Source organism: Chenopodium album, chromosome 17 (genome assembly GCF_948465745.1).
Source record: "Chenopodium album chromosome 17, dcCheAlbu1.1, whole genome shotgun sequence".
In the NCBI taxonomy this organism is placed as follows: domain Eukaryota; kingdom Viridiplantae; phylum Streptophyta; class Magnoliopsida; order Caryophyllales; family Amaranthaceae; genus Chenopodium; species Chenopodium album.
In genome coordinates this window covers 41,868,959-41,883,507 of record NC_137850.1, presented here as the reverse complement: position 1 = coordinate 41,883,507, position 14,549 = coordinate 41,868,959, and the positions used below count along the sequence as shown (strand labels likewise).

The window sequence follows — 14,549 nt, the reverse complement described above, 5'->3', positions numbered from 1 at the left end:
ACTGTTATTTTGCTAATCAATTATTTTTACCAATTTCGTGTGTCGCATAAAAATAATCTTAGGTTAAAAAATGCTCACTTTTGTAATAGTAAATGTTCATTTATGTTTAACTTATGTTTTCAGAAGTAAACTATATGTTTATTATAGTACTTGAATATATATGTCGTACATGTGAATTTCAATGATTTTCATTCTTTTATATACGCTCATATATATATACTAACTAGTGAACATATTTTAATATTTGTTCATGTGACTTTTAATGATTATCATTTGTTACATGTTTGATTATTGCAGTGGGAAAAGAGGATGCTCTTATTTTTGAAGAAGCAAGTCAGTCTGAGTATTGGGGAAACAATTTCTTTCTAAAGATGATGCTTATAAAATGTATAATGAATATGCTTCTATGAAAGGTTTTGGAATTAGAGTTGAGAGGAGTATATGTAAGAGGCGAAGGGATACTCATTTTCTATGAAAAGATTTGTTTGTTCTAATGAGGTTTATAAAGATGATAAGTGTAGAAATATTAGGTCCTATGAGAGACTTGATACAAGAATGAATTAAATGTTTAGCTTTTGTACAATTTAATTTTCTACTGATCGTTCAGGTATGTTTATGAACATGTAGTGTCAAATATTCTAATATAGTTATTGAATTAAGGGTCAAAGTTGACAATTGTAAATGCTCAACCACAAATTCAAGTTGTTGAATATTTAGTTTTTTATTTATGAATATGTTGTTTTCCTAATATGAACATTATATAAGTCTTCAAAAAATATGAACATTATATATATACTATCTAATAAAAATTTGCTTTTGAAAGATTTGATTTATTATAATACTTAGGGATCGGAAAAAAAAAAAAAAAGGTTTATCATTCTTATTAAAATCAAACAGAAATCGTATATCACCAAAAATTGAAATATTGGAAATTAAAATATACAACACAATTCACACATATTATTATACACGATAAACTTCTCATCCAAAATCGAAAAATTCAAGCTTGTGTTATTGGTTCATGTTGCGCAAATCCATACCTGTTTGATCTCCTCAATTGTTTTCGTCTTTTTTTTTCTTTGCTATTGTGTGGTCTAACTCACTATATCCACGATTCTTTGTTTAATTAATAGAAAAAAAAACAAATGAATTATTAGTTAGATTTGAGCAACAGTAAGTGTTAAAATGAATCAAGTTGCATATGAATAAATGAATAGTATACCAATTAAAATGATCGATATGGAAATGAAGATTTATCAATATATATATAAATGAACATATATTAGTGTGAAAATGACCATCATCCAAAAAAAATGCAAATAATAATAATAAGAATAATAATAATGTACTCATACTCAAAAATCAAAATGTACTTGTTTAAATTATTAAGTTTTAAATGAAAATTAGTAAAAATTACTAAAATGCAATAATTCATACTCTATTTCCATGTTTCAAGCTTCGATGATGTTGTAACACAATTGCAACAAAAAATTATTAAAGGGTTTATACTCTTTTTTCGAACAAAATCTGAACAAAATCACTTACTCCTTCAAATTTCGACCTTGATTTGCTGAATTCTGTAGTAATTGAACAATTTTTTTTTTGATAATTTGTGACAAATACGTAGAAATTTTCTGATTTGAAAATGCAAAAATGCTGTAAAGAGAGAAAATGTAGAAAATGGGTGAGGAGAGAGAAAGTGAAATGAGAATAGTGGTTTATTTTTTTTTATTTTTTTTTTTATTTATATAGTACGATTACTATATGAGCAGATTCTGGGAAAGTGGGTATTTGGGGGAAGGGGTGCTATACGATGCATTTAGAGAGGGGTGTAGGGGAAGATGCCTAGACTAGAGTCTAGCCATAAATAATTTAGCCTACAAAATGGGCTGAAATTTTAAGCCTTGGCCCGACCCGAACCCTGCTCGGCCCACCCAATGATTACCTCTATTAAAAGGGTATTCTTTAACGACTGCTGCATATCATATATGGTCATGGGACAACAACTTTACTCTCATACAATTACTTTAGACCTTACCACTTTTCTCACTTATCAATGCCTTTAACCAAAACTTAAAAAAAAAAAACAAACTATGAGTATTGGGAAAACAATTAGAAACAGAAGGATCAAAGTAATAGACAATTAAAGCACAAGTATCAATGTTTAAAATTATCTCTAAAAAAAATGCAAATATTAAGTAACGGAAGGAGTATTTTGTCCATATTCTTTTGTCCCATTTGACTGTGCATAGTCTCTAAGGCGCGTCTTAAAAAGTCTATATCCTTATTTCCATACATGTAAAAGTTATAAAAACAAGATATTAACAATATTTATGATGAGACAAATTTAACAAGACCACTTATGACTATATTATCATTAATAGATTACCAATAATTTATAGTCAAAATTTACAAATTTGACATTAAAACTGATAATGGGACAAAAATAAAGGAAGAGAGAGTATAATTAATACAATCTAAAACTTTCTATGTCGACACCTTTGTAAAAAGAAATCCATGGTTCTGCATGCCACTCCCTTTAAAGTGACTTTATATTTTAGGAATAGTATACCTGGCCTCATTTGTACAAGAAGAAAACTAATAGACATGCACAATTATTGTGAAATCATTATTTTATGATCAAAGCTTAATATAAAATAAGAAAATTCATGGATCGAGCAATAATTTTCTGATCAAATCTAATACAATTTTATCACATAAAAAACGTTATCTAGAAGAGTACGCGAGAAGTGGAGCTAAGTCAGCTAAATACGATAACACGTAGTCGTACAATAGTAGAAGCTAATAGTTGCATGGCACGTGACAAGTTACGTGTCTCATAACAAGACACGTGTTCTAGGTTGGGAGAATCATGCAACGTCTATAAATATCGGGTTCATGCAATCTACAGTATTAGTTCAACACATATTAAAATATAAAAACTCATAATCATTATTTTCAGGTTTTATTGTTAATCAAAGATTTTTAATTAATTTTCGATAAATTGGTAATTAGTTTGAGGTGGTAAAAGGTATATATATATGGCGTCTCATGGTCAGAGTTACAGAGCTGGTGAAGCTACTGGTAAAGCTGAGGTAATTTAGTTAAACACTTAATTAAATATCTTTAATTTGATATATTTTCATATGTATGTTGCACTATGGTAGTATGGTTGGATTTATGAATTCGATTTATGGCATTTCATGATGTTCCCAAGCAAAACATTATGTTTTATTGGCGCTCAGAGAGAGCCACAAGGACAGGGTGATGAGAATCGATCTCAGGATCTCCTGGATTGGAAGGGAAGCTCTAAGCCTCTAACCACTTGAACTATCCCTCACTTTCACGCAAAAACATTATGTAGTTGTACTATTTTATAATATTGTTCATATTTATACTTAGCTCTTTATGTTTAGAACTTTATTAGGATAGTGATGATTTATAATCGGATTATTTTATGAATTTTACTAAATGTAGTATGTATTTCGTGTACTTATATTAATATAAGGGGTTGAGCTAAGATAATATTAGGATTGTATGAGAGATATTATTCTAACAAAATGACCATGATGTACAAAATATGGTAGGATTTACACTATGTTATGTGTGGACATGGTAATCTCTCTTCTTTTGTAAAAATGGCAACTAGCTTGGTTTATGTGGATTTATATTCTCGGTTTTACAATCCGTAATTATTAGTTACACTTGAGAGTATGTAATATTGTAAAACCTATGTTAAACACGTTCATTTGTTTGGTATTAATCACAATTGAGTTGATTCATAGGAGAAAGCTAATCAAGTGATGGGCAAGACAAGGGGAGCAACAGAAGCAATGAAGGACAAGGCCCAACAAGCCAAGGACAAAACAATGGAAACAGCCCAAACAACAAAAGACAAGACTTCTGAAAAGGCCCAAAACACAAAGGGCCGAGCCCAGGAATCCAAGGACCAAACCAGTGGGTACGTAGCTGATAAGGCCCAATCCACCAAGGATGGGGCCGCTGGAATGGCCCAAACCGCCAAGGACAAGGCCTATAATGCAGCCCAAGTCACCAAGGATAAGGCCTATAACGCGGCCCAAGCAACCAAGGAAAAGGCCTCGGAAATGGCGGAAGCCGCGAAGGAGACGGCGGAAGCCGGGAGCGAGAAGACTGGAGGAATACTCCAGAGAACCGGAGAACAAGTGAAGAGTATGGCTCAAGGTGCAGCTGATGCTGTTAAGAGTACTTTTGGGATGGGTGAGCCTGAGGAGGATGAATTGGATGAGCCCATTAGGACTAATAGGCCCAATAGGCCTTAGATGAGTGTATCAGTTTGTTGGGCCTTTTGTAGAATTGGTCTTTTTAGTTTGGTTGTTTATTATTGTGGTTTTGTTTTGTTGCAATATTTCTATTTTGGACCAATTTTATTTTAGGCTTTATGACATGAGAGTATTTATAACAAAAAAAAAAAACATGAGAGTATTATTTTTTTAAAAAAAAAGACATGAGAGTATTAAAGAGTGACTCCTCTTTGTTTATCACTAGATTAGGTACGGTAATTTTTAAAAAATAACATCAACTTGGTTATTTTACCACAATTAAAACAAAAAAATCTAAAAACACTGTGGACAATCTTTGATCAAAATATAAAAGATTAAGTGGATATATTTAATAAGTATTTCCAATTTCTTCACTCCTACATGACTCAAGATAAATTGCCAAATTGGTACACATAACAACACTTGACAAAGGAATTCGGGATTTCGGATACGTCGTTTAGAATTTTTTTGACTTGAAAATTTACATTGGTAAATTAGATTTTTTATCTTTATAAAATTCCAGAAATGAGCATTTAAGAATGGTTTAAATATTTTTAAATGCAATTACTAAATATATCAAGGATCACTATTATGGAGATAATAAATTCGTTCTTTTAGGTCATCATTATCTGATGGAAGATATATTTAATAAGTATAAATTGAATAATCTAATATTCTTAAATAATTGTCTACTAAGTAATTAAAAATATTGATGTGTAGATATTGTATTCAAATATATAATTATATATAGTATCAACATGTTTAGAATGAAGCAATAAATAATACTGTAATATTGATCTTCTTGAGATTTTTTTTGTGTGTTTATATTAATATTATGACGTGTATTCTAACTAATTTTTATATATTAAGGTAGTAAATAGTAATGTTTCTATAATATAAAATAAAATAATTTAGCAGAACGTTTTGCGTGAGACCGGACTCACGTGAGTCCGGGCTCATTAATTAAAAAGGCGCGGGCCTGACCAACCCGACCAAAGCCCGTGCGCCATTTTATAAATTGTCTTAATTTTGTCGTTTTCATCATTTTAATCATTTTCATAAAATTTCGAGCGCCGTCATTCACTGAAATTCAACCACTTCATTTTCCCAAAATTTCATAAAATTCAAATCTGCAAAATTCATATAATTCAAATCTGCAAATTCCAGAAAAACATGGAGAAATCAAACAATAGGATGATGATTGAAGGAGATTCTGATTCACCTATAGAATCAATTTGCAGCTCAATTACTGCTGAAAAAGGTACAATCTAATTCATAATTTTCTTTGCATGTAATTTCAAATTTCATATAATATTGATTTCGATTTATAATTCGCATGATTTCAGATTGTATTATACCGATTTTGAAATATGAATTTCGACTTATAATTCGCATGCAAGCCAAATTGAATTTCATATCGTATTAAATTTCAATTTAATATCAGATCGTATTTAAATTGGAGTTAATTTCTGCTTATTATTAGCAATTAATGCCAATCGAATTTCAGATCGTAGTTAATTTCAACTTATAATTTGAAATCAGGCCTAATTTATTTTCAGATACTCAGTTTACTATAGTATTCGATCGAATTCAATTTCAACTTATGATTTGCATGCAAAACTATTTTTGATAATTTCAAATTGAAATTCAAATATATAACACTAATGATGAATGCAGCAGATAATGTTATTCTAGAAGAAAATATAAATGAAGAAAGAGATGATGCAGAAAGAGATGAAGATACTGCAAGTATAATAGGTATACAGATAATTAAATGTTCTGTAAAAGTATACTCTGTAATTTAGCAATCTCCTTGTTTGAGGGATCTAAACTTGAGGCTAGCTTCAAATCCCAAAATGCCAAATCTCTTCTATGAAGCTCAATTTCTGCCATTGTTCTTCTAAACAAGGCTTTAACATTAGATGGGTTAAAGTCTAATATAATTATCTATTTTCCTGACTAATATAACTTTATTCCTGAATATTATAATCTAATTTCTGATTCGAACATTATTTTGATATTTTGACTATTTTTTGTTACTGAAATTAAATTAATATTATTCCTGATTGAAACAAGTTTATTCCTGAAGCATACAATTTAATTTCTGATATATTCAAATTAATTCCTGAATAAAATTTAAAATACCTGACGTACATATTTTATTTCCTGACCAAAGAAATCTTAAAGCTGACAAACGTAATCTTATTTCTGATTGAAACAATTTTATTCCTGAAATATATAATCTAATTCCTGATATCATAATATTTTAATACCTGACATACAAAATTTAATTCCTGACAAAACAAAACTAATAAGTGACATAAATAATCTAATTCCTGAAAAAATAATCAACAACATATTATAATCAGATACAAATATTATTATTTCTGACTTATATTATCTATTTCCTGATTAAATGTAAACATAATCCTCACTGAGATCTTTTATTTCCTGACTAGTATTTAGTAATTCCTGATTTAAATAATGTAATTCCTGACGACATGATAATACTTAAGTATCATAAATTTAAAGAACATTTATTTACTGTGTATAATATTTTATTTCCTGACAAAAATAAATTATGATATGTTTCATATATACTTTTCTTGCAGATTATTACAAATATGAGAAGGATGAAAACATAAGTAAATGTCTAGCAGGTTATACTGTATCAGACTACAATGAGGGATTTGTTTTATACAAAGCTCATTCAAGGACTATTGGTTTCAGTGTCAGAAAATCAACAAAGAGAAGAGATAATAATGATAAATTGTATGAGTTTTATTTTAGGTGTTCTAAAGAAGGGCATACAAAGGGTAAAATGAAGATGGCAGCTGAACAAAATTCAGCGGAAATACCCATATTGGGTAAAACTGATGAAAAAAAGAGAAAAGATAGGGAGGTAAATGAGACAAGAACTGGTTGCAAAGCTCATATTCGTTTCAAGAAAACCAAAGAAGGAAATTTCGAAGCTGTTACACATGAGTTGGAACATAATCATGAATTGGTTATAGCAGTTCAACGTAATCATCTAAGATCAGAAAGGCAAATATCAGCACCAATGGGTGAACTAATTGAAAGCATGGTTGAAAGTGGTATCAAACCAATGGATGCTTACAATTATATCACCAATGAATCTGGAGGAGAAGAATGTGTAGGTCATACTAAGAGAGATCACCTAAACTATGTATCAAGGGTGAAAATGAGTATGGTTGAAGGTGGAGACATGCAGAATGTATTGGATACCCTTCAAGAGAGAGCAGATAATGATCCTTCATTCTTTTATAGACTGAAATTTGGAGAAGAAAACAATGTGGTGAGCTATTTTTGGCGTGATTCTCAAATGCTTGAAGATTTCAAAGCCTATGGTGATGTTTTAATCTTTGATACAACATACAAAACAAACAAATATGGGTTGATATGTGCACCATTTGTTGGTATAAACTGTCACCGGAGAACAACAATGTTTGGATGTGCATTCATAAGTGACGAAAAGACTGACACATTTGTTTGGCTTCTTAAAATTTTCAAAAAGTCGATGTGTGGAATCGAACCAAAATCAATCTTCACTGATCAGGATCTTGCAATGAGTAACACCATACCAGAGGTAAGAATTTTATTCTTCATAATATATTGTTCCTGGATTAGAATAACTTAATAACTGATAAAAACAGATCAATACCTGACAGAAATTATATAATTCCTAATAAATATCTGTTTAATTCTTGACTAATAATATATATTTCATGTTCATAATTTAATGTAAATAATTTCTGATTAAAAATATATTAATTCTTGACTAAAATAATATAATTCCTGACGAAAAATTATTAATACTAAAAAAAATAATCAATATATGAATAAAAACCAACAAAACCACATCATTTTAAACCATTACTAAATAAATCTTTTGATAATAAAAACAGGAAATACAGAAACATAAACAAAATAGCATATCATATTTTCCATATATTTTAATGATATTGATTGTGACTAGAAATTAACAGAAAAAAAATAAAGAAAAAAACCCTAAAATCATAATCTTCTTTATGTTCTTCCTCAGATATTAACCTTGTTTTTTATTTTGATCTTCTTTTTGTTCTTTCTCTTCCTTCTTGTGTTGATCTTCTTCTTTCTGCTTTTTGTTCTGGGTTTCCTGTCATATTTCTTGTGCTCTCTTTCTCTTGCTTAGTTCTTCGATTTCATTCTTTTCAACCTTTTCATAGAGCTTCATCAATCCATTCTTCATTCTATCTCTTCTATCCAACAGTTCATTTAACTTTTTTTCAAAGTTATCAATTGCATTTTCTTCTGGATCGTTTGTTGAGGTAGAAGACTGAGAATTGTTTTGCATATTTGACAAATATTGAGGATCGTTTGATGAAGTAGAAGACTGAGAATTGTTTTCCATTTTTGAAGAATATTGCAAAAAAAGTTTGTTGTAGGAGAGAGAATATACCAAAGTACAAAAACATGCAAAATGTATGAGTAAATAATACTTTTATAGACAAATAAAAAATATTTAAAAAAAAAGATAATTTTTAAATATATTCCTTTTTATTATTATTACATTGTTTTACCTATGTTATCTAATTCCTGAGGAAAAGTATGTAATTCCTGACAAAATAGTTTTAATTCCTGATTATACAAATAATCAAATTGCTAATTTCTAACTCTTATATTGTTATGCCTGAGAAAAATATACTAATATCTTACATAATTTATGTAATTTCTGACTAAATGTTTCTAATTTCTGATTATAATAGTCATATTACTGACTACAGTAATTTTAATTTTGTTGCAGGTTTATCCAAACTCAAGACATAGGCTATGTCTATGGCATTTGCAAAAGAATTTTGTCTCACACTTTGGTACTCTAAAAACAAATCCTGAATTCAAAAAAATGTTTCACAAATGCTTAAGTGGATGTGATTCTGAATCTGACTTTGAAGATTGTTGGCACAAGATGGTTCAAAAACATGGGCTAGAGAAAAAAGAATGGTTTGATAGGTTATATGGTCTACGAGATAAATGGTGCACAGCATTGAGCAAGGATATTTTCTCAGCTGGAATTCTTTCATCTCAAAGGGTAGAAGTAACAAACAGAGCAATTTCATTTAAGGCCAACAAAACCACAAAGCTTTTGGAGTTCTTTCATATTTTTGAGGCTACTGTGAAAAGATGGAGAAGCACTGAAAAGAGTGACAACTTCAGATGTACTACTGAGAGACCAAGAACAACAACAAAGATATTAAAACATGCAGCTGAAGTTTATACTCTAAACTTATACAAGGATTTTAGGCTGGAATTTGAAACAAGTCTTGGAGCATATGCAAGAGAAAAAGCCACTTCAATGCAATATGTCAAATTCTTTGATGTTTCTCTTGATGAAGATTATATGCACACCTATCAAGTCATATATTACACTCAAAACAATGAGTTTATGTGTTCTTGTATGTGCTTCACAGAGACTGGATTGCTGTGCTTTCACATTATCAAGATAATGCAAATGTACAGCATACATGCTATACCAGAGAGATACATTCTGAAACGTTGGACCAAGCTTGCTAAATCAAACATTTGGGATGGCAGTGAATTAGGTACGTACATACTTTGTTATTTTAAAATTTATTTCATGTTTATTTAGTATAAAAAAAATATCTTTATTCCTGAGATAAACATTTTAACTACTGTCATAAATAATTTGCTGACATAAATTTTCTTAATGTATAATACATGAAAAAGATAATAATATTCTGATTGAAACAAGTTTATTCCTGAAACATACAATTTAATTCCTGATATATTCAGATTAATTCCTGAATAAAATTTAAAATACCTGACATACATATTTTAATTCCTGACCAAAGAAATCTTAAAACTGACAAACTATACCTTATTCCTGATCCTTTCTAATTTATAATAACTAATTTCTGATTGAAAATTTTTTATTCCTGAAACAATCTAATTCCCATGTAATCAAAAAATTTTAATACCTGACAAACATAATTTAATTCCTGACAAAACAACTCTAATAAATGAAAAAAATAATCTAATTCCTGAACATAATGAACACTGAACAACATATTATAATATTATTATTCATGAACAAAATATTATAATAACTGATACATTTATTATTATTTCTGATATAAAATCAGATTTATTTTACACATAAAATGATATAAATATTTAAAAACTTATACATTGGTACCACTTCCTCCTTCATTAGGAAGCCTTTCAGTACCATCAGCATTAAAAATTCTAATATAAATGTTATAATGATCATGATAAACATCAAGTCTGTCTCCAACAACTATGTTGTTTGCAGCTACAAAGTTTTCCCATTCACGATTAATCAACATACCACCACAACCTGTATTTTCTGGTATGCTTAAGACTCTTACTTCCCAATGTCTATCTTCTCTGCCATTCTTCCCAGCAAAGACTCTAACAAAGTTCTTGAATTTCAGAAGAAAAAATTTCCAATCATCAGGAAGACCCTGAAAGAAAAAAAAAAATCAATTTTGATATCATTTAATCTTTACTAAAACACAAAACAAATTTATAAATTTAAAAGTTAATGTAATATATTTACCATACTAATGCGATCAATTGGTTTAACAATAATTGTACACTTCTCCTTATTTGCGTAGAAATCAGCCATTATTTTGATGATAGATTAGATGAATAAAAATATAAGTTATTTTTACAAGAATGCACCTTTTATAGAACACAATAGAGGTTGTTATAATATAACTCTTTTAATAGAAAAAACTTAATTTAGAACAGCCTTTAAATAGAAAAGAGTTATGTATGAACAGTAATAATTAATCTGTAATTTAACAGAAAAATTTATTAACTTAGTCAAATTAGAATGACTTTTTAATGATGCAATAAATGACTTTTTCTACATTATAATGAATTTTCAATGAGGCAATAAATTACTTTATTCTGTTTTGTAAGACTTTTTGCAATAATTTGACATTTCTACTGACAATTAAAATTTATCAGGAATAATATCAATTTTGTCAGAAAATTTATGGCTGAAACAGAAAATAAAAATATTATCACATAGCTCGTTGCTGACTTTTATTTTCATAATATAAATAATTATATTTCTGATATTATAATATTATTATTCTTATTACTAACAAAAATGTAGTAATCTTTTTTTTTTTTTATTAGGAAATTCAACCACAGATTATTCATTAATAAACACTCCTTGGAGGCAATCAATAACAAATAATTTTTACAACCTTGTGACAGTATGCCAAGGGAATGAAGAAGCATCAAAAATATGTGATGATGCTTTGGAACAAATGTACAAATCTGTAAGGAAAGTGTTCCAAACAAATGAAGAAAAAATTCGTGAACTTGATGAAGAAGAAGAAAGAAGAAATACAGTTAAAGATCCAAAACGACCAAAAACAAAGGGAAGGCCAAAGAAGAACAAAAGAATTAGAGGACATTTTGAAAGAAGAAGAACAGCAACAAGAGATCCAAATGAGTTTGGAACAATAACTCCTAATCCACAACTCATTTAATTCATCCCTATTGCTGCCTTCTCCTATCATAAAGTCAATCTTCAAATTTTTTATTTTATTATTCAAGATAATTGTAAACAATACTATATTTTGCCATTTTGGGGTTTGATTACTCCTGATTAAACTAATTTTAATCTCGATTTACACAATTTCATGCCTGATTTAATTTTTGATAACTCAATTTTATTACTGACTATTACATTTTAATTTCTGATAACCGAGTTTTAATTCCTGAGTTAATTCTTGACTTCTAGAATCTTATTCTTAAATAAACTAATTGTATCACTGACTAACACATTTTAATTCCTGATTATAAAAATCTTATTCCTGACTAACTCAAGTTTATTCCTGACTGACTCAACTCTATTCCTGACTGACTCAACTCTATTCCTGATTAAAAAAATCTTAATCCTGATTAACTCAAGTTTATTCCTGACTAATTCAAGTTTATTCTTGTCTAAACAATACTATATTTTGCCATTTTGAGGTTTGATTACTTCTGAAAAAAATTATTTTATTTTCTGATTAGATAAATGTTATGCCTGACTAACCTTACTTTATTACTGACTTTAAAAATCTTATTGCTGAGTAACTGAAGTTTATCCCTGACTTTAAAATAATTTTATTCCTGACTAAACTAATTTTAATCCTGATTTACACAATTTCATGCCTGATTTAATTTGTGATAACTCAATTTTATTACTGACTATTACATTTTAATTTCTGATAATCGAATTTTAATTCCTGACTTAATTCTTGACTTCTAGAATATTATTCTTAAGTAAACTAATTGTATTACTGGCTAACACAATATCATTCCTGACTTTAAAAATCTTATGCCTGACTAACCCAAGTTTGTTTCTGACAGACTCAACTCTATTCCTGATTTAAAAAATCTATTTCCTGATTAACTCAAAATTATTCCTGACAGACTCAACTCTATTCCTGATTTAAAAAAAAACTAAATTCTGATTAACTCAAGTTTATTCCTGAGTAACTCAACTTAATTCCTGTCTAAATGAAGTTTATTGCTGACTGACTCAAATTTATTCCTGACCAACAAAATTTTATTCTTAACCAAAATAAATTTATTGCTAAAATAAATAAAGTAATTTCTGAGAAGTGTAATTTAATTTATGACAAACATTTTATTCATTTTAAGTTTGATATTTAAAATTTTTAAAATTAAAATTTGATATTAATTTCTGACACAAGTATTTTAATATATGACTAATATATAGATGTATGATTAACAGAAAACGGATTTAATAGAAAATATATACATATATAAAACAAATTTATAAGTATCTATACAAAAGAAAAATAATGCCTAACTACAAAAAAAAAAAATATGTACATGTATGATTAATTGTTTAAAAAAAAAAAAATCTAATCTTCCTCTTCCTCTTCCTCTTCATTTTTCTGAAGTTTTTGATCAATTTCCAATTGCTGCTTCTCTTTTTCATCTTTTTCTTTTTGTTTTTGCATCAACTTCCACTGCCTCTCTTTTTCCCTTTCAATGGCTTCCTTTTCTTTCTGATATTTGGCCTCTAGCTTCTTTCTTGCAGGTTGAGCTTTCCAAATTTTAAGCTTGTTAATTGAAAACTCAATGCAATCATTCCACAATTTCTTCCGCAAAATATTCTCTTCTCTAGTAGCCATCTGATAAGCAAGTTGGCATCTATATATCTTCCGATTTTGCTTCTATAAATTTATATAAAAAACAATATAAGAACACTAAAAAACAATAGTTATAAATCCAAAAACAAAGGAGAAAAAATACTTACATATTTCAAGTCAACAAGACCTCCAGATATACCATTGTACTTTTTCATACACATTAATGTAAAAAGGCCACAATCCTCATTTTCATGGCTTGTTTGCCATGTAAATTTAGGTTCATGCCATTCCAATTCTTCCAAGTTTGTGTCACCATGTCGATGTTCATGCTTTTTCAGAAAGATACCAACAGCTCTAATCTGTAATTATAAATATATAAATTATAAAATTTAAAAGCATCTAAAAATATAATTTTCACAAATTTAATTTAAAATTAGCTTACCAGCACTCTGTCTATTCCATTTAATCTATCTCGATCAATATCAGTCCTGTTATTTATCCAATCTATTCTTGGACCAATACCATCAATGAAATTGAAAACCAGCAGAGTATGATGATTATCGAACGCAATGGGAAAGAATAGCTGCAAAATAAATAAAACATAATTTTCACAATAAGTAATACATTTATTAACTGAATAAAAGAACCAAATAACAGATTAAAAGATCATATTATCTGAGTAAAACATTTATATTCCTGACTTACAAAATTTTATAACTGACTAACACAATTTTTTTCCTGACTAAAACAATTTTATTCCTGGCTAAAACAATATTATTCCTGACTAAAACAATTTAATTCCTAACTATATAATATTTTTTCCTTACTAACACAGTTTACTTACTAACATAAATAAATTATTTCCTGATTATAGTAATATAATTCATGACTTAAAATAATATAAAATCTGACTAATAAAAGCTTGAATCATACTAGGTTTAGCTTATTCCTGAATATACAATATATAAAGAAGAAATAAAGTTAAAAATTTACCAAATCGGCTTCGGCTATGTTGAATGAAGGAAAACGCCTAACCCACTTGCTAATGCAGTCATAAATGTCCTCACCTCTATGCATATTC

At 28.5% G+C, this 14,549-nt stretch overlaps 2 protein-coding genes across 2 annotated transcripts; both read left to right on the top strand.

Moving 5' to 3' along the window:
- The first annotated feature begins 3,498 nt into the window (after positions 1-3,498).
- LOC145589750 (uncharacterized) lies at positions 3,499-4,305 on the top strand. The gene has a single exon (XM_081646434.1). The coding sequence runs from the start codon at positions 3,804-3,806 to the stop codon at positions 4,299-4,301; it is 498 nt and encodes a 165-aa protein (XP_081502560.1). The 5' UTR covers positions 3,499-3,803; the 3' UTR covers positions 4,302-4,305.
- A 2,577-nt stretch (positions 4,306-6,882) lies between these two features.
- LOC145589013 (protein FAR1-RELATED SEQUENCE 5-like) lies at positions 6,883-12,734 on the top strand. Its single transcript, XM_081645589.1, has 4 exons — positions 6,883-7,908; positions 9,106-9,901; positions 11,490-11,791; positions 12,717-12,734. The coding sequence occupies exons 1-4, from the start codon at positions 6,883-6,885 to the stop codon at positions 12,732-12,734; spliced, it is 2,142 nt and encodes a 713-aa protein (XP_081501715.1).
- Positions 12,735-14,549: the final 1,815 nt, after the last annotated feature.

What these genes read in the sequence shown, in the direction of transcription:
- LOC145589750 (XM_081646434.1), top strand. Translation starts at nt 3,804, where the DNA reads ATGGGCAAGACAAGGGGAGCAACAGAAGCAATGAAGGACAAGGCCCAA.
- LOC145589013 (XM_081645589.1), top strand. Translation starts at nt 6,883, where the DNA reads ATGATATGTTTCATATATACTTTTCTTGCAGATTATTACAAATATGAG. An exon ending in TGAGTAACACCATACCAGAG is followed by an intron (nt 7,909 to 9,105) that starts GTAAGAATTTTA and finishes ATTTTGTTGCAG; the next exon opens with GTTTATCCAAACTCAAGACA. An exon ending in TTGGGATGGCAGTGAATTAG is followed by an intron (nt 9,902 to 11,489) that starts GTACGTACATAC and finishes TTTTTTTATTAG; the next exon opens with GAAATTCAACCACAGATTAT.